We start from the raw sequence: 15,225 nt of genomic DNA, 5'->3' as shown, positions 1-15,225 counted from the left end.
CCAAAGGTCGTTCCAATGAAAGTTATTGGGTAATGTTGTATCAGTGTCATATTAGCCTCTAGGCTATTCTGTTTATAGGTGCCAGGTTGTGTTGTGTCTTTATTGTCAGTTGTTCTCCATCCAAGGGCACCAGACTGGACTCGTTACCCCTGGCAACAAGGATATCTCTTTAGCCACCAGACCTTGGGCTACTGAACTTGTAAACCTTAGACACACATAGCTATTGAATCTGCAGGGTTTAGTCTCCACTAAAGCACAACATGGTTTAATGTCCTAAACTGAATTGGTCCAATGAAAATGCCCAGCTAGAGGAGAGAAGCAAACCAGTTTGTGTGAACATGGCCAACTAACCTGTGAAACTGTGTGTGGTCCCAGAGCATACCAATGTGTGTATGAGACCTGAGTCAGGGAAGATAGTGAACAGTCCTTTCACACACACAGTTCTTCTGAGCTGGTGGTAAAAGAGGGTTTCTGCAAGTTAATGATTCAGTTTAATGATTAACATTTTACACAGTATATCATAATAAATCACCACAACCTTTTAGCCTAAAAACACAGCAATCGCTTTGGTGATGACTGTGAATCTAAACAATATTAATAGTCGGATTCTGCTTCAGTGAGAAAACCTTTTTTATTTAAAAAAAATACATAGATTGCTTTTTTAAGGAGAATGATCAGAGTTGACTACAATTTTCATGTGCTTTTAACTGTTCAGTACAGTTGTATGTCTCATTGGATGTACAATATGTCTGTCTATGGGTTTCCGCCTCCACACAGCTGTCTTCCAGAGAGCAGCTCCACGTACGTCTGGCAGCCTCTGTCCAGCAGGACCAGGGCGGTCTGTCTTCCGAGTCCTCCCCGTTATCCTCCCACGTGGACACCACCATCTCCCCGTTCCTCATCAGCCGCAGCTTGTGGTTCAGCCTCTGGTCCGCCACACACATGGAGTGAGAGGAAGCAGAGGGATGGAGTTAATGAAATGTATGACTGCATGTCCAGGATAGGACTATTATTGAGTGTATTGTCTGTGGAACATGTGTAGTGGGTTTAAGGTTGGTGTGTATGCATACCCAGGGCAGGGTTTTAGCAGTTTCCGTGGTTGAGGGAGATCTCGGTGTAGGGAATCGGCACGTTACTGGTGAAGGGGCCGAAGCAGTGGCTTTTGGGACTCATGGTGGCTGTGAATGCCACCCGCATTCCTCCTGGAGAGAGAAAGAGAGAGAGAGAGTCCGTTTTTCAGTCAGACAGAGATAACAGTTTGGGCACAAACTGGTCGTATCAACGTTAATTCCACGCCATCTAAAAAAAAAGGTCTATATGATGTTGAGTCAATGTGGAAAGGAATTTCTGGAATGCTTGTCTTTTTATCACCCAACTTTAAATTGACACTACACTACACTACTATTGACATGGTTAATGTTTTGTTAATTTCATATTGAGTTCACGTTGAACTACGTAAGCTCAATCAAATGTAAATCAAAATTAGACATTAAACTGACATCTGTGCACAGTGGGAAGTACGTGTTTTGAGGCGTATATTATTAGCAGCCCTGGTCTCTGTTAGCAGAGAGGTTATCCATAGAATTAGAATGAGGTCACTCCTCCCTGGTCTGTCTGTGTAGCAGATATAATGTTTCTATAATGTTGGTACCTGTGACCTCCTGGATGCTATTGCCCAGCTGGGACAGGCTGTGCCACAGGGTCATCATCCTGGTGGACACCTGCTCCTTCAGTTCATGGAGCATCCCCGCTGGCGCTTAAACGCACACTAACAGTCCCAGCGGCCGCACGGCAGCACACCCTCCCATGCCACTGACCACAGGCAGGGAGAGGAGAGAGAGGTGGGGGGACAAGTGTAGAGAGAGGAGGGTTAAGGACATGTATAGTGATGCAACGTAGCTGACTCATTCATGTTAACAAATGTGTTGTTTTGTACTCCTTTGTTAACGTTACAGTGATTTCAATTCAGGTTGGCATTTATTATCATGAATCTTGCCCTGGAGGCAGCTCTGCAGAGTGGTGACTAGCTGGCACAGCCACAGATTCATACAATCTTTTTAAAACTTAACCCTAACCTTAACCACACTGCTAACCCTAACCAAACATTTTTGTTTTCAGGAATTTTTGTGATATATCAAATTTAGACTTTGCAACTGGCCCATCTAACAGAAATCGCTCAGTTCTACCTTCAGGGCAAGATTCATGACAATAAAGGTCAGACTGCGAGCAATTTCAATACTAATATTGTACAGTGTGTATTGTAAAGGCTTAGAGTTCAGAGATTCTCATAGGTATGAAGATGATGATGATGAATGCTCTACCTGCTGCTTCCCTCAGGAGGGAGGTATGGACTGTCACACTGAGATACAGTGCCCCAAGAGGAACAGAGTGGACACCCAAACTAGGTGTGAAGGCAGGATCCAGACCGGAAGGAGGCGGACAGCACTGGGAAATCTGAGGGGATAAATATCAATTTTACAGCCCTGGAATACAATGTGAACTTCCTTATAATATAGAGTAGAATAGCCACTAACACAGCATCCATTTAACATGTACAACACAACAAAAACAGTATCACAAGTAATGTTCAGCAACATTTTAATTAATCAATTGAGACAGGTAAAAGTCCATTTAATTCAACCATACATTATCCACTTCTGATTATGGGCATTACTTTCCATCATTTCATATATTTTACTCACCCAGTGTCCATTTTTATTTGGTGTCGTAAGGGTATTAATAATTGTATTGTGCAGTCATAGTCCATATCCTCACTCCACATCAGTAGTCCAGATAGATATATCTGTGACAGAGATGAACTAGCTAAACAACAGCTCTATGTACTGTACATACTGTTTTGATCCCAATCTCATATGTCTGTCATCACTGTACTGACTGTGTCAGCAAGAACAAACCAATCATCTGGTCCACGCCCAAGTGCTCTAGCCCTCGCCCCTGTAAAAGATAGGCAGCAGCAGCAAACTCCAGTGCTCAAACACTCCAACACTAACAGGAACCAGCGCTAACAGACACACAGAGAGACAGGATGTACAGTACCAGCAAAGCCAACACTCAGCTTCTTCCAGGTGAGTTTTATTGTAGGTGGACTACCCTATGGGGGGAGGGAGAGGTGGGATCTTCTCCGACACACCCCGACACTGCCAGCACAATTCCTCAAACTCTCTCCCACACACAATTCCAATTCCAGGTCCCTGGGCAGGACACCCACACTAGGTGTGAAGGCAGGATCCTACAGGGTCCACCCAGATTATCAACCCAAGTGTGTAATGTGTACATACAGCAACTGTAGCAATCCGTGTGTATTATTAGGCCACTGGTGTCAGGTGGACTGATGGCATCAGTAAGGTTGTTTATTCTTCCTGGTTGTGTCTCTGCCCCAGTGCTCTTGGAATTCAATAGGAGACTGATAATACCTGATCAATGGGAGGCTTAGTTTGGGTGATTGTCCTTCCCCCTTCCCTGTCCTCCTCGGTCATTGTGTGGTGACATACGGTAGGTAGTGAACCTGCCAGTGAAGGTGTCATGGTGTATGTGAGCAGGTAATCTCTCCATTGACTTTTCATCTCCTTTCTCACGGGCCATTGTCGTAATCAGTGTCACCACATCCGATTCACATCAAAACGGTTCTGAGTGACACATTGTTCTGAGATTGGGATCTTCTGAAAGCTGGCACAGCCTGCGCTAGTACAAGAGTGCTTGCTCTGGGGCAAATCCAAAGTTATGGACACCAAGCTCTCTGCGCTATAATCCCCTTACCATTAACTGAGAACACAGGACAGACAGAAGAGTTGAGTCACAGGAGGTTGGTTGGTGATGTCTTCTATAACCACCAGAGCAAAAGCTCCAACACAGCTTTGATATCAGCTTCATCTCAGCCTGAGAAGGCAGTACATATTGTTAATATTCCTCTATCACATGGTTTAGTCTTGTGGTTTTCCAATCACTAATCTGTATATCTGATCTTTCTTGCTGGCACTGACCACAGGGCAAATAGTTCTCTGTGAACCCAAGAGTGACTTTGTTGGTGTCACCTTTCATGGTGTAACAACAATGTGAGGTTGTGACACACTGTATAGGTCATCAAGGTGTAACAACAATGTGAAGTTGTGACACACTGTATAGGTCATCAAGGTGTAACAACAATGTGAAGTTGTGACACACTGTATAGGTCATCAAGGTGTAACAACAATGTGAAGTTGTGACACACTGTATAGGTCATCAAGGTGTAACAACAATGTGAGGTTGTGACACACTGTATAGGTCATCAAGGTGTAACAACAATGTGAAGTTGTGACACACTGTATAGGTCATCAAGGTGTAACAACAATGTGAAGTTGTGACACACTGTATAGGTCATCAAGGTGTAACAACAATGTGATTGTGACACACTGTATAGGATCACAACAACAATGAGGTTGTGACACACTGTATAGGTCATCAAGGTGTAACAACAATGTGAAGTTGTGACACACTGTATAGGTCATCAAGGTGTAACAACAATGTGAAGTTGTGACACACTGTATAGGTCATCAAGGTGTAACAACAATGTGAGGTTGTGACACACTGTACACTGTAACAACAATGTGAAGTTGTGACACACTGTATAGGTCATCAAGGTGTAACAACAATGTGAAGTTGTGACACACTGTATAGGTCATCAAGGTGTAACAACAATGTGAGGTTGTGACACACTGTATAGGTCATCAAGGTGTAACAACAATGTGAAGTTGTGACACACTGTATAGGTCATCAAGGTGTAACAACAATGTGAAGTTGTGACACACTGTATAGGTCATCAAGGTGTAACAACAATGTGAAGTTGTGACACACTGTATAGGCCTGGTGCCTGGCCGGCTGCTGTTGCTATGGAGGACACAAGGCTGCAGTGAGTGTTTTTGAGTCTGTAAGTAGGCTTGTTCTGGTTCATACTCAGGGTTAAATTTCAGCATATTGTGCCTAGTTTTGAGTATCTTAGGCATACTTATGTGGTTAACACTTGCCACTTTATAATTTCATTATATTGCTAGAACAATATAAAAGACCCATCATTGACATCTATCTAAAATAAACTAAAACAATTAACGCTTAAAGATTTTGTGAATAATAATGAATCACTCTGGCCATGGTTGTGCCATTATGAGTGTTTGTAACTGAAACAGAGACAATAATGGAGCAATCAGTCTGATATTTCTCATCACTGCAATGTATTGTTGGAAGGTTGAAACCATTGCCACACATTATACATACATGACAGTAGGTCTACAGTTCCACAGTGGGTGGGGTGGGTATGCAGCCACCCTGAGATGGTCACATCTACTTTTCTCTTCCGTCAGCCAGCAACCTGTATGTACTTCTACACCCTTGGTCTATAAGGGAAGGGCTGTGTTCGTACATGTTTTAAATCAAATCCATTTCCATTCAATATACACAGAGTATACCACACATTAGGAACACCTATCTAATATTGAGTTGCACCCTCCCTCTTGTCCTCAGAACAGCCTCAATTCGTCAGGGCATGGACTCTACAAGGTGTCGAAAGAATTCCACAGGGATGCTGGCCCATGTTGACTCCAATGCTTCCCACAGTTGTGTAAAGTTGGCTGGATGTCCTTTGGGTGGTGGACCGTTCTTGACCCAAACCGATGCACCTGGAACCTACTACCATACCCTGTTCAAAGACACTTAAATATTTTGTCTTGCCCATTCACCCTCTGAATGGCACACAATTCATGTCTCAAGGCTAAAAAAGTGTTCTTTAACTGGTCTTCTCCCCTTCAATAAAATGGATTTAACAAATGACATCAATAAGTGATCGTAGCTTTCACCTGGTCAGTTTATGTCATGGAAAGAGAAGGTGTTTTGTATACTCAGTGTATTTTACCAATGATTAGTTGAAACCCCAAGTCTGGTGAACATTATTAGAGTAATATGCCGTTAACAATATTTTGAATCCCACAGGCCTTGTTGAGCAGGTGATAGAGCTAATACAAGCAGAATCTGAGAGAGAGAGAGAGAGAGAGAGAGAAAGAGACATGACGATGAGTAAGCTCCTAGCGGTCAGTCGGTGGTGTAGATCAGGAAGCTGCTGAAGTTGTTGTAGTGGCTCTGTCATCACAGAGGAAGCAAGGAGGCAGGCAGACGGACACGATATCCCCAGGCTGGGCCAGGGCCAGCACGGTGCTGGCTGTGTCCTCCTGGTCCTTGTGGTTCTTCTCCTGCAGTGTGGCCAGGCTCTGGCCATTGAGTTACAGGCTGCCAGCAGGGCCCCCGGGGAGCACCACCGACAGGTTGATGAACACGTGCTCGTATGCAACTATGATTTTTCCTCACTGGACCCACGCCAGTGTGTCAACGCCACCAAGAACACTGTATGGCTTTCTAGACAGGAGAGAGAGAGAGGGAGGGAGAGGAAGGAGGGTAGAAAAATGGTCAGAGATATACAGGGAAGAATGAGTTGTGTAGGACCTGAGAAACTATAAAGGGTCATATTTCAGTAGTTAAGTTCCCACTGAGCACACAGTGGTTGAATCAACATGGTTTCTATGTCATTTCAACTCAATTACATTGAACCAATGTCGAATAGACGTTGAATTGTGCCCAGTGGGTTATTTCTTATTTCTACTAGAGCAGTTACAATAGGGTCTAGTCACATTTATAGGTACTTGGATCGTCAATAATCTGATAGTAAAACACACAGAGAGGTCATAGATAGGACTAACCTTTAATGTCAATCAGTGCAGTTGGGGCTGTATCCAGGTGTTTCTCTAGTTGGGTCAGAGTAGTGTCAAAATATTTATGCAGCTGCCCTACCAGTCTCTGCATCACACAGCAGCCACAGGATGCTGGGTCTGTCATACACACTATACACACTATACACACACATCCCCATTGAGACTCAAACAGACTATTACAAACACTGAAATATAGACTCTTCCTCTGTACTGTCTCTCTCTCACGGTGTTCTGGTGGTGCAGGGTTGTACCGGGCCGTTCCAGGAGTAGGTTCCCCGGTCCCACATGTCCCAGGGCCGTCCTAAACACACACAGCAGCACGATACCTGGGAGAAAGGACAAAACACAACACAGATACACCCTCACATACAAGGAAGGCACTGTCATGTGCTTTCAGAGCGCTACAGTGAATTGAACTGTTCTGAACTTCACCAAAGCATACTTCCACTTCCACTGAACATGGCTGAGAATGTCACATGGAACTTTATACTTCACTTTATAGCCTTGCTGCACCCCACCTGCCATTGTATGGGACTTAGCAGAGGAGGCAGACTGGCTTTGTAAGGGTATTAGGGACAGATACTGTGTTTTTGGGTGTGCAGTACCCCATGGAATTTTACTAATACCTGCTACGTTGATATCATTTGATAAAGTATGTGTGTGTGTGCGCATGCATGCGTGCGTGTGAGAAAAATACTCTTTCACATGGTCTGAATTGCTGCTCAGTGATTTATTTGAACATGTACATACTCTTATAGCTTTTCAGAATAGAGGGAGACACAGCTAAACTATACAAAACACAACAGACCATGATCAGTAGGGACAGAACAACAACCCAATAGGAGACAATGCAGTGCAGTCAGGAGGCTCCCAGTCCTCCAACAGAACAATTCATTTAGTCATTCCTCACTGGAGGAGTGGAGGAATGTCCTCATCGGTCTCTTATTCTCTCTTCATTTCTAAAGCACAGGCAAAGCGCAACACTGTACAGATACAGTGGAAATCTCTTCTCATTCATTCACCATTCATTAATCTATTACATCATCTATCCATTTGTTTATTAATTCATTCTTCCATTCAACTATCTCTATTTACAATATACAGTTATTATAGCAGAGCAGATGAAAGCTAAGGACATCAGTAGAGAAGGCTGGGTGAAAGCAGTGTATAAATCTAGGGCATTAGTGTTAGTAGCAACCTCAATGATAAGGCAAAATGTGTGGTAGTAGTAGAGAACTAAGTGAGTTCCTGCAGTAATAGGAGTGATGACTGAGGCTGAAGGAGGCATTTGGCCTGCCTATATATCATTTCATTTGTTGTATATGTTCTGTCTAGGGATGTCTTAACTTGTTTTGTACACTAGAGGGCACAAAATGTTGGGTCATGGGTTACTGGTCACAAAAATATAAACGCAACATGCAACAACTTCAAAGATTTTACTGAGTTACAATATTACAGAAATCAGTTAATTTAAATAAATTCTTTAGGCCCTAATCTATGGATTTCACATGTTTGGGAATACTTTACACCTACCTACATGTACATACCTCAATTACCTCGACTAACCTGTACCCCTGCACATTGACTCGGTACCGGTACCCCCTGTATATAGAGCCTCGTTACTGTTAACTTTTTAAAAACGTTTAGTTTATTTGGTAAATATTTTCTTAACTCTTATTTTTCTAAACTGCATTGTTGGTTAAGGGTTTGTAATGAATCATTTCACGGTAAGGTCTACACCTGTTGTATTTGACGTGTGTGACAAATAACATTTGATTTGATAGATATGCATCTGTTGGTCACAGACACCTTAAAAAAAAGTAGGGGCGTGGATCAGAAAACCAGTCAGTATCTGGTGTGACCAGAAAACCAGTCAGTATCTGGTGTGACCAGAAAACCAGTCAGTATCTGGTGTGACCAGAAAACCAGTCAGTATCTGGTGTGACCAGAAAACCAGTCAGTATCTGGTGTGACCAGAAAACCAGTCAGTATCTGGTGTGACCAGAAAACCAGTCAGTATCCGGTGTGACCAGAAAACCAGTCAGTATCCGGTGTGACCAGAAAACCAGTCAGTATCTGGTGTGACCAGAAAACCAGTCAGTATCTGGTGTGACCAGAAAACCAGTCAGTATCTGGTGTGACCACCATTTGCCTCATGCCGCCCGACACATCTCCTTCACATAGAGTTGATCAGAATGTTGATTGCGGCCTGTGGATTGTTGTCCCACTCCTCTTCAATGGCTGTGCAAAGTTGCTGGATATTGGCGAGAACTGGAACACACTGTTGTACACGTAGATCCAGAGCATCTCAAACATGCTCAATGGGTGACATGTCTGGTGAGTATGCAGGCCATGGAAGAACTGGGACATTTTCAGCTTCCAGGAATTGTGTACAGATCCTTATGACATCATGCTGAAACATGAGGTGATGGCAGCGGATAAATGGCACGACAATGGGCCTCAGGATCTCATCACGGTATCTCTGTGCATTCAAATTGACATCGATAAAATGCAATTGTGTTTGTTACCTGTAGCTTATGCCTAACCATACCATAACCCCATTGCCGCCATGGGACACTCTGTTCACAAAGTTGACATCAGAAAATGGCTCGCCCACACGACCCCATACATGTGGTATGCGGTTGGATGTACTGCCAAGTTCTCTAAAACGACATTGAAGGTGGCTTATGGCAGAGAAATTAACATTAAATTCCCTGGCTACAGCTCTGGAGCATGTTCTTTCAAAACTTGAGACATCTGTGGTATTGTGTTGTGTGACAAAACTGCACATTTTAAAGTGGCCTTTTACTGTCCCCAGTACAAGGTCCACCTTTGTAATGATCATGCTGTTTAATAAGCTTATTGATATGCCACACCTGTCAGGATTATCTTGGCAAAGGAGAAATTCTGCATGGCTGCACCCCTGTCCATAGATTAGGGCCTAATTAATTTATTTCAATTGACTGATGTCCTTATATGAACTGTAACTCAGTCAAATTGTTGACATTGTTGCATGATGCGTTTATATTTCTGTTCAGTATATATTATACACAACACATAAACAAGTAAAAACGACTCATACAGAGGCATCTAGTGAAGCTGGGAGGGATAGGGTCAGAGGTTGGAGCGTTTGGGAAGGTGAATATATCTAAATATTATTCACGTTTTTATTGACATAGAATTTGGTCACTGTTTTGTTTTCTATCCAGGTTTACTCCTCACCCTTACACCTCCCCATCATAACAACCACCACCCCAACATGCAACGTTAAAGGATATATAATACTTTGACTCAGTGACTGACCAGCCCATCCTACCTGCGCAGTATGTGCATTAATATACATTTACACAAGTTCTCACTTAAATTACACTATTTAGGGGGGGTATTTGGGGTAACTGACTGAGCATATCTCTCTCTCCCTCTGTCCTGCCTATGCTTCCTTGACCTTATCCTCATAGGTGCCCTTGCCCTTGTAGGCACCCACATAGCCACTGGCATCTGGAATGTCTACTCGCCCGGCCTTGCCCTTCCCTTTGCCCGACTCGTCAAACCGCTCCTTGTGTGCCCCTGTGAATTTGGTGGTGTCTGTCAGTCTGTCCACCGCCCCTGCCTTGGCCACTTTCTATGAGCAGGAAAAGAGAAAGGGAGAATGAGAGATGAGAATACAAAGAGCTTACCCACCAAACAGATATGCACACACACAGCGGACACACAAACACACGCTCTCTCTGAGACTGTAATATTATCAGGCTGTGTGCTGCTGACAGGTAGCCACTCACAGTGACACCAGCGTTGGCAGGCTCCCTCCCTGCTATGAGGCCGTAGAGCTGCTGCAGCGCCTCCTCCTGGCACTTCCCTTTAAAACGCTTCGGGGCCAACTCTGACAGGGCCTGGCTGAACTGCTCAAAGGCGATCACACGAGCTGTCTTCGCCCTAAAATACACAGAAAAACTTTTTGAGAGTTTTACCTTTACTCATGATATGGTATTCTGAGGGCCTCTGGCCGTATTCCCTCTTTCCTAGAAAGATGACTGCGGATCTGTCAGTGTGGAGGTTTGAAACTGGGCTGAGTCTCACTTGACTTTAGTGAAGACAATGTCCACATCGGTGGCAGTGACGTTCTTGCCGTCGATGACCCGGCAGTCCTTGCAGAGTTTGGCAAAGTTCTTCCCGTTCATCTCCTTCCCAGTAGCCTTGGTGTCCCCATGAATGGCAAACTTCTTGAAGGACGTCTCCACCTCTGCTACTGATACGGAGCCCTCTGCCATTCTGCCCTATAGATAGAGAGAGAGGTAAAACACTAAGGATGGGATGCAAGAGAAAGGCATACAGTCGAGACTGCTGTAGTTTCTGAAACTACACTGCCATAATCATAACATTGGGAGGACACAGAGTCCACGGAGACAGGAAATGAGGAGGTATTGGGAGAGATTTGGTCATTAAGGCGATACATTCAGCACACCACATCCTCTGGGCATTTTATTTATATATATACAGTGGGGAGAACAAGTATTTGATACACTGCCGATTTTGCAGGTTTTCCTACTTACAAAGCATGGAGAGGTCTGTAATTTTTATCATAGGTACACTTCAGAAAATCACATTGTATGATTTTAAGTAATTAATTTGCATTTTATTGCATGACATAAGTATTTGATACATCAGAAAAGCAGAACTTAATATTTGGTACAGAAACTTTGTTTGCAATTACAGAGATCATATGTTTCCTGTAGTTCTTGACCAGGTTTGCACACACTGCAACAGGGATTTTGGCCCACTCCTCCATACAGACCATCTCCAGATCCTTCAGGTTTCGGGGCTGTCGCTGGGAAATACGGACTTTCAGCTCCCTCCAAAGATTTTCTATTGGGTTCAGGTCTGGAGACTGGCTAGGCCACTCTAGGACCTTGAGATGCTTCTTACGGAGCCACTCCTTAGTTGCCCTGGCTGTGTGTTTTGGGTCGTTGTAATGCTGGAAGACCCAGCCACGACCCATCTTCAATGCTCTTACTGAGGGAAGGAGGTTGTTGGCCAAGATCTCGCGATACATAGCCCCATCCATCCTCCCCTCAATACGGTGCAGTCATCCTGTCCCCTTTTCAGAAAAGCATCCCCAAAGAATGATGTTTCCACCTCCATGCTTCACGGTTGGGATGGTGTTCTTGGGGTTGTACTCATCCTTCTTCCTCCAAACATGGCGAGTGGAGTTCAGACCAAAAAGCTCTATTTTTGTCTCATCAGACCACATGACCTTCTCCCATTCCTCCTCTGGATCATCCAGATGGTCATTGGCAAACTTCAGACGGGCCTGGACATGCGCTGGCTTGAGCAGGGGGACCTTGCGTGCACTGCAGGATTTTAATCCATGACGGCGTAGTGTGTTACTAATGGTTTTCTTTGAGACTGTGGTCCCAGCTCTCTTCAGGTCATTGACCAGGTCATGCCGTGTAGTTCTGGGCTGATCCCTCACCTTCCACATGATCATTGACGCCCCACAAGGTGAGATCTTGCATGGAGCCCCAGACCGAGGGTGATTGACCGTCATCTTGAACTTCTTCCATTTTCTAATAATTGCGCCAACAGTTGTTGCCTTCTCACCAAGCTGCTTGCCTATTGTCCTGTAGCCCATCCCAGCCTTGTGCAGGTCTACAATTTTATCCCTGATGTCCTTACACAGCTGTCTGGTCTTGGCCATTGTGGAGAGGTTGGAGTCTGTTTGATTGAGTGTGTGGACAGGTCTCTTTTATACAGGCAACGAGTTCAAACAGGTGCAGTTAATACAGGTAATGAGTGGAGAACAGGAGGGATTCTTAAAGGAAAACGAACAGGTCTGTGAGAGTCGGAATTCTTACTGGTTGGTAGGTGATCAAATACTTATGTCATGCAATAAAATGCAAATTAATTACTTAAATATCATACAATGTGATTTTCTGGATTTTTGTTTTAGATTCCATCTCTCACAGTTGAAGTGTACCTATGATAAAATTACAGACCTCTACATGCTTTGTAAGTAGGAAAACCTGCAAAATCGGCAGTGTATCTAATGCTTGTTCTCCCCACTGTAAATATATATATATATATATATATATATATATATATATATATCTCTACGGACAATTCCTTCGACCTCATGGCTTGCTCTGACACGCACTGTCAACTGTTGGACCTTATATAGATAGGTGTGTGCCTTCCCAAATCATGTCCAATCAATTGAATTTACCACAGGTGGACTTCAAGTTGTAGAAACATCTCAAGAATCATCAATGGAAACAGGATGTACCTGAGCTCAATTTCTGAGCTCAATTGTGTCATAGCAAATGGTCTGAATACTTATGTAAATAAGGTATTCCTGTTTTTAATTTTAAATAAGTTTGCAAAACTTTCTAAAAACATGTTTCCACTTTGGCTTTATGGGGTACTGTGTGTAGATTGATGAGTAAATTGTTTTATTTCATCCATTTTTAAAATAAGGCTTGAAAAAGTCAAGGGGTCTGAATACTTTCTGAATGCACTGTATACTGTAGCTAGGTGAGACAACCACATATCTCAGTCATAGTCAGTACATTTTTCCTCAAAAAGTAGCTATCAGCAAAGTCAGTGCTAGTACAAAAAGTTCAAGAAAGGCAAGGGTGTGAGTTGTTATTGCTTTTTAAGAGGGGGCGAGGGGAGGGGGGTGCTGTGAGATTAATCAAGTAAAGGAATCTATCAATAAAGTAATGAAGGCTTGGATCAAATAGATTAATTCAGCACACTTGCATTAATTATTAACAGACCAGAGAAAGACATTGGGCCATGCAGCATCTGATACTCAAAATGTAAAGAAACATTAACATATGTAAATTCATATTTAACATACATTCCACAAGTTAAGCACAAACATCATGCAATAGTGCCCCATGATATATGTACAGTACATTCAAATATAGTATGATGCAGCACAAAATAAAAGTACACCAAAAAGAGGACAGTGAGCGTAATAAATGATGTCAAATAGATGGCTTAGCTCATTTCTATGATTTGGTGTCATGTATTGTGTTTTGACTTCTTTCTTACTGGTCAATACATAGACTAAAGTACAGGATAACTTTAAGTGTAGACATGTTTACCTGTTAGGTGAAGGAATTCTGAGTGATGATGATGTTGGGGATGCCTGTGCTGATGCTGTGTGTCTTCCTCCTAGCCCTGCCACTCACACCACCTTCACAATGATGATAGCGATGTACAGAGAAGAGAGGGAGATGGAGATGGAGAGCAGAAGGTGGGGAGGAAAAGAGCGAGCACAGACCAGCACAAGCCATGACATCATTTGCTGCCTCTCTCGTGAGCATGCGTTCTTGTTTACTCCCCCCTTTCTCTCAACCCTACCCCCTCCCTTTCTCCTCCTTCTTGGCTCCTTCCCCCTCCATCCTTTATGATTGGCTCACAGCTGGTGCTGCAACGCCCTATCCTCTGTCTGTCCAGAGACTAAAGGCTTTTTGTATTAACGAACATGAAGAAAAGCCCATAAATGAGGACAGCATTATACATGAACAGTTAACATCTGAAAGAATTCCATGATATGGATTTCATGTTTATATCTATTTGCGACCACATAATTTTTTGTCTAATATTCTGTGCATGTCTTTAATATGAAGCATGGTACATTTTTTTACTCACTCATTCATAACCCTTCCCTCATGTGTGACACATCTTAGAAACAAATTGACATAATCATTGAAGATGTGAAACCCATCAGTTCTACAAGAAAGGATGTTGATGGAAACACAGTAGTGGCTAATCTGGTACTAGCACCACTAATATTGTGTCAATAATGTTCTATTCTAGAGAATTTACAGCATAACCACACATGGAGTGTTTAACTGATATTGTGACACAGAGGGCATGTTTTCTCACCAAAGGAACTTGCAGGGATTTGACTTTGTCCTTTAGGATATGTTTACTGTAAGGCCCTGTCCCCATGTTGTGTGGGTATACACCAACGACTGTATATGGTGTACACATGGTGGTGTAGTGTCCTATCTCTTATACGGAGAAGAAGCAGGACAGGCTGTTTCGACATCATCAGCCATCATGAAACCTACTACTGCTGTGTCAACAAAAATGCTGTACCAACTTGCCTTTTGAATATACTGCAATTTAAAGTTGTATCCCTGTTTACAATCAATGTTCCATACAATCAATGTTCCATACAATCAATGTTCCATGCTTTCAATGAATGGCTAGTTCATCATGATGATCAAATCAAATTCAAATCATATTTGTCACATGCGCCAAATACAACTGGTATTCACCTTACAGTGAAATGCTTACTTACAAGCCCCTAACCAACAATGCAGTTAAGAAAATACCTAAAAAAGTAACAAGTAAAAAATAATTAGAGAACAGCAGTAAAATAACAATTGTAAGGCTATATACAGGAGGCACCGGTTAGTCAAGATGACTGAGGTAACATGTACATGTAGGTAGTGTTATT

General features: G+C 43.0%; 1 protein-coding gene and 1 long non-coding RNA gene across 2 annotated transcripts; both read right to left on the bottom strand.

Moving 5' to 3' along the window:
- Nucleotides 1–624: 624 nt before the first annotated feature.
- LOC112257717 lies at nt 625–3,047 on the bottom strand. The gene is made up of 5 exons (XR_002954627.2): nt 2,703–3,047; nt 2,322–2,454; nt 1,652–1,812; nt 1,071–1,202; nt 625–926 (listed from the first exon to the last, which is right to left on the bottom strand). It is a non-coding gene; the product is annotated as an uncharacterized LOC112257717 (long non-coding RNA).
- A 6,699-nt stretch (nt 3,048–9,746) lies between these two features.
- LOC112257716 (tubulin polymerization-promoting protein family member 3) lies at nt 9,747–14,009 on the bottom strand. Its single transcript, XM_024431501.2, has 4 exons — nt 13,859–14,009; nt 10,830–11,026; nt 10,532–10,685; nt 9,747–10,374 (listed from the first exon to the last, which is right to left on the bottom strand). The coding sequence occupies exons 2-4, from the start codon at nt 11,018–11,020 to the stop codon at nt 10,183–10,185; spliced, it is 537 nt and encodes a 178-aa protein (XP_024287269.1). The 5' UTR covers nt 11,021–11,026; nt 13,859–14,009; the 3' UTR covers nt 9,747–10,182.
- Between the last annotated feature and the right edge of the window lie 1,216 nt (nt 14,010–15,225).

Source organism: Oncorhynchus tshawytscha, linkage group LG09 (assembly GCF_018296145.1).
Source record: "Oncorhynchus tshawytscha isolate Ot180627B linkage group LG09, Otsh_v2.0, whole genome shotgun sequence".
NCBI lineage: Eukaryota > Metazoa > Chordata > Actinopteri > Salmoniformes > Salmonidae > Oncorhynchus > Oncorhynchus tshawytscha.
The sequence above is the reverse complement of the archived record's forward strand: the minus strand, read 5'-3'. Positions and strand labels throughout refer to the sequence as shown.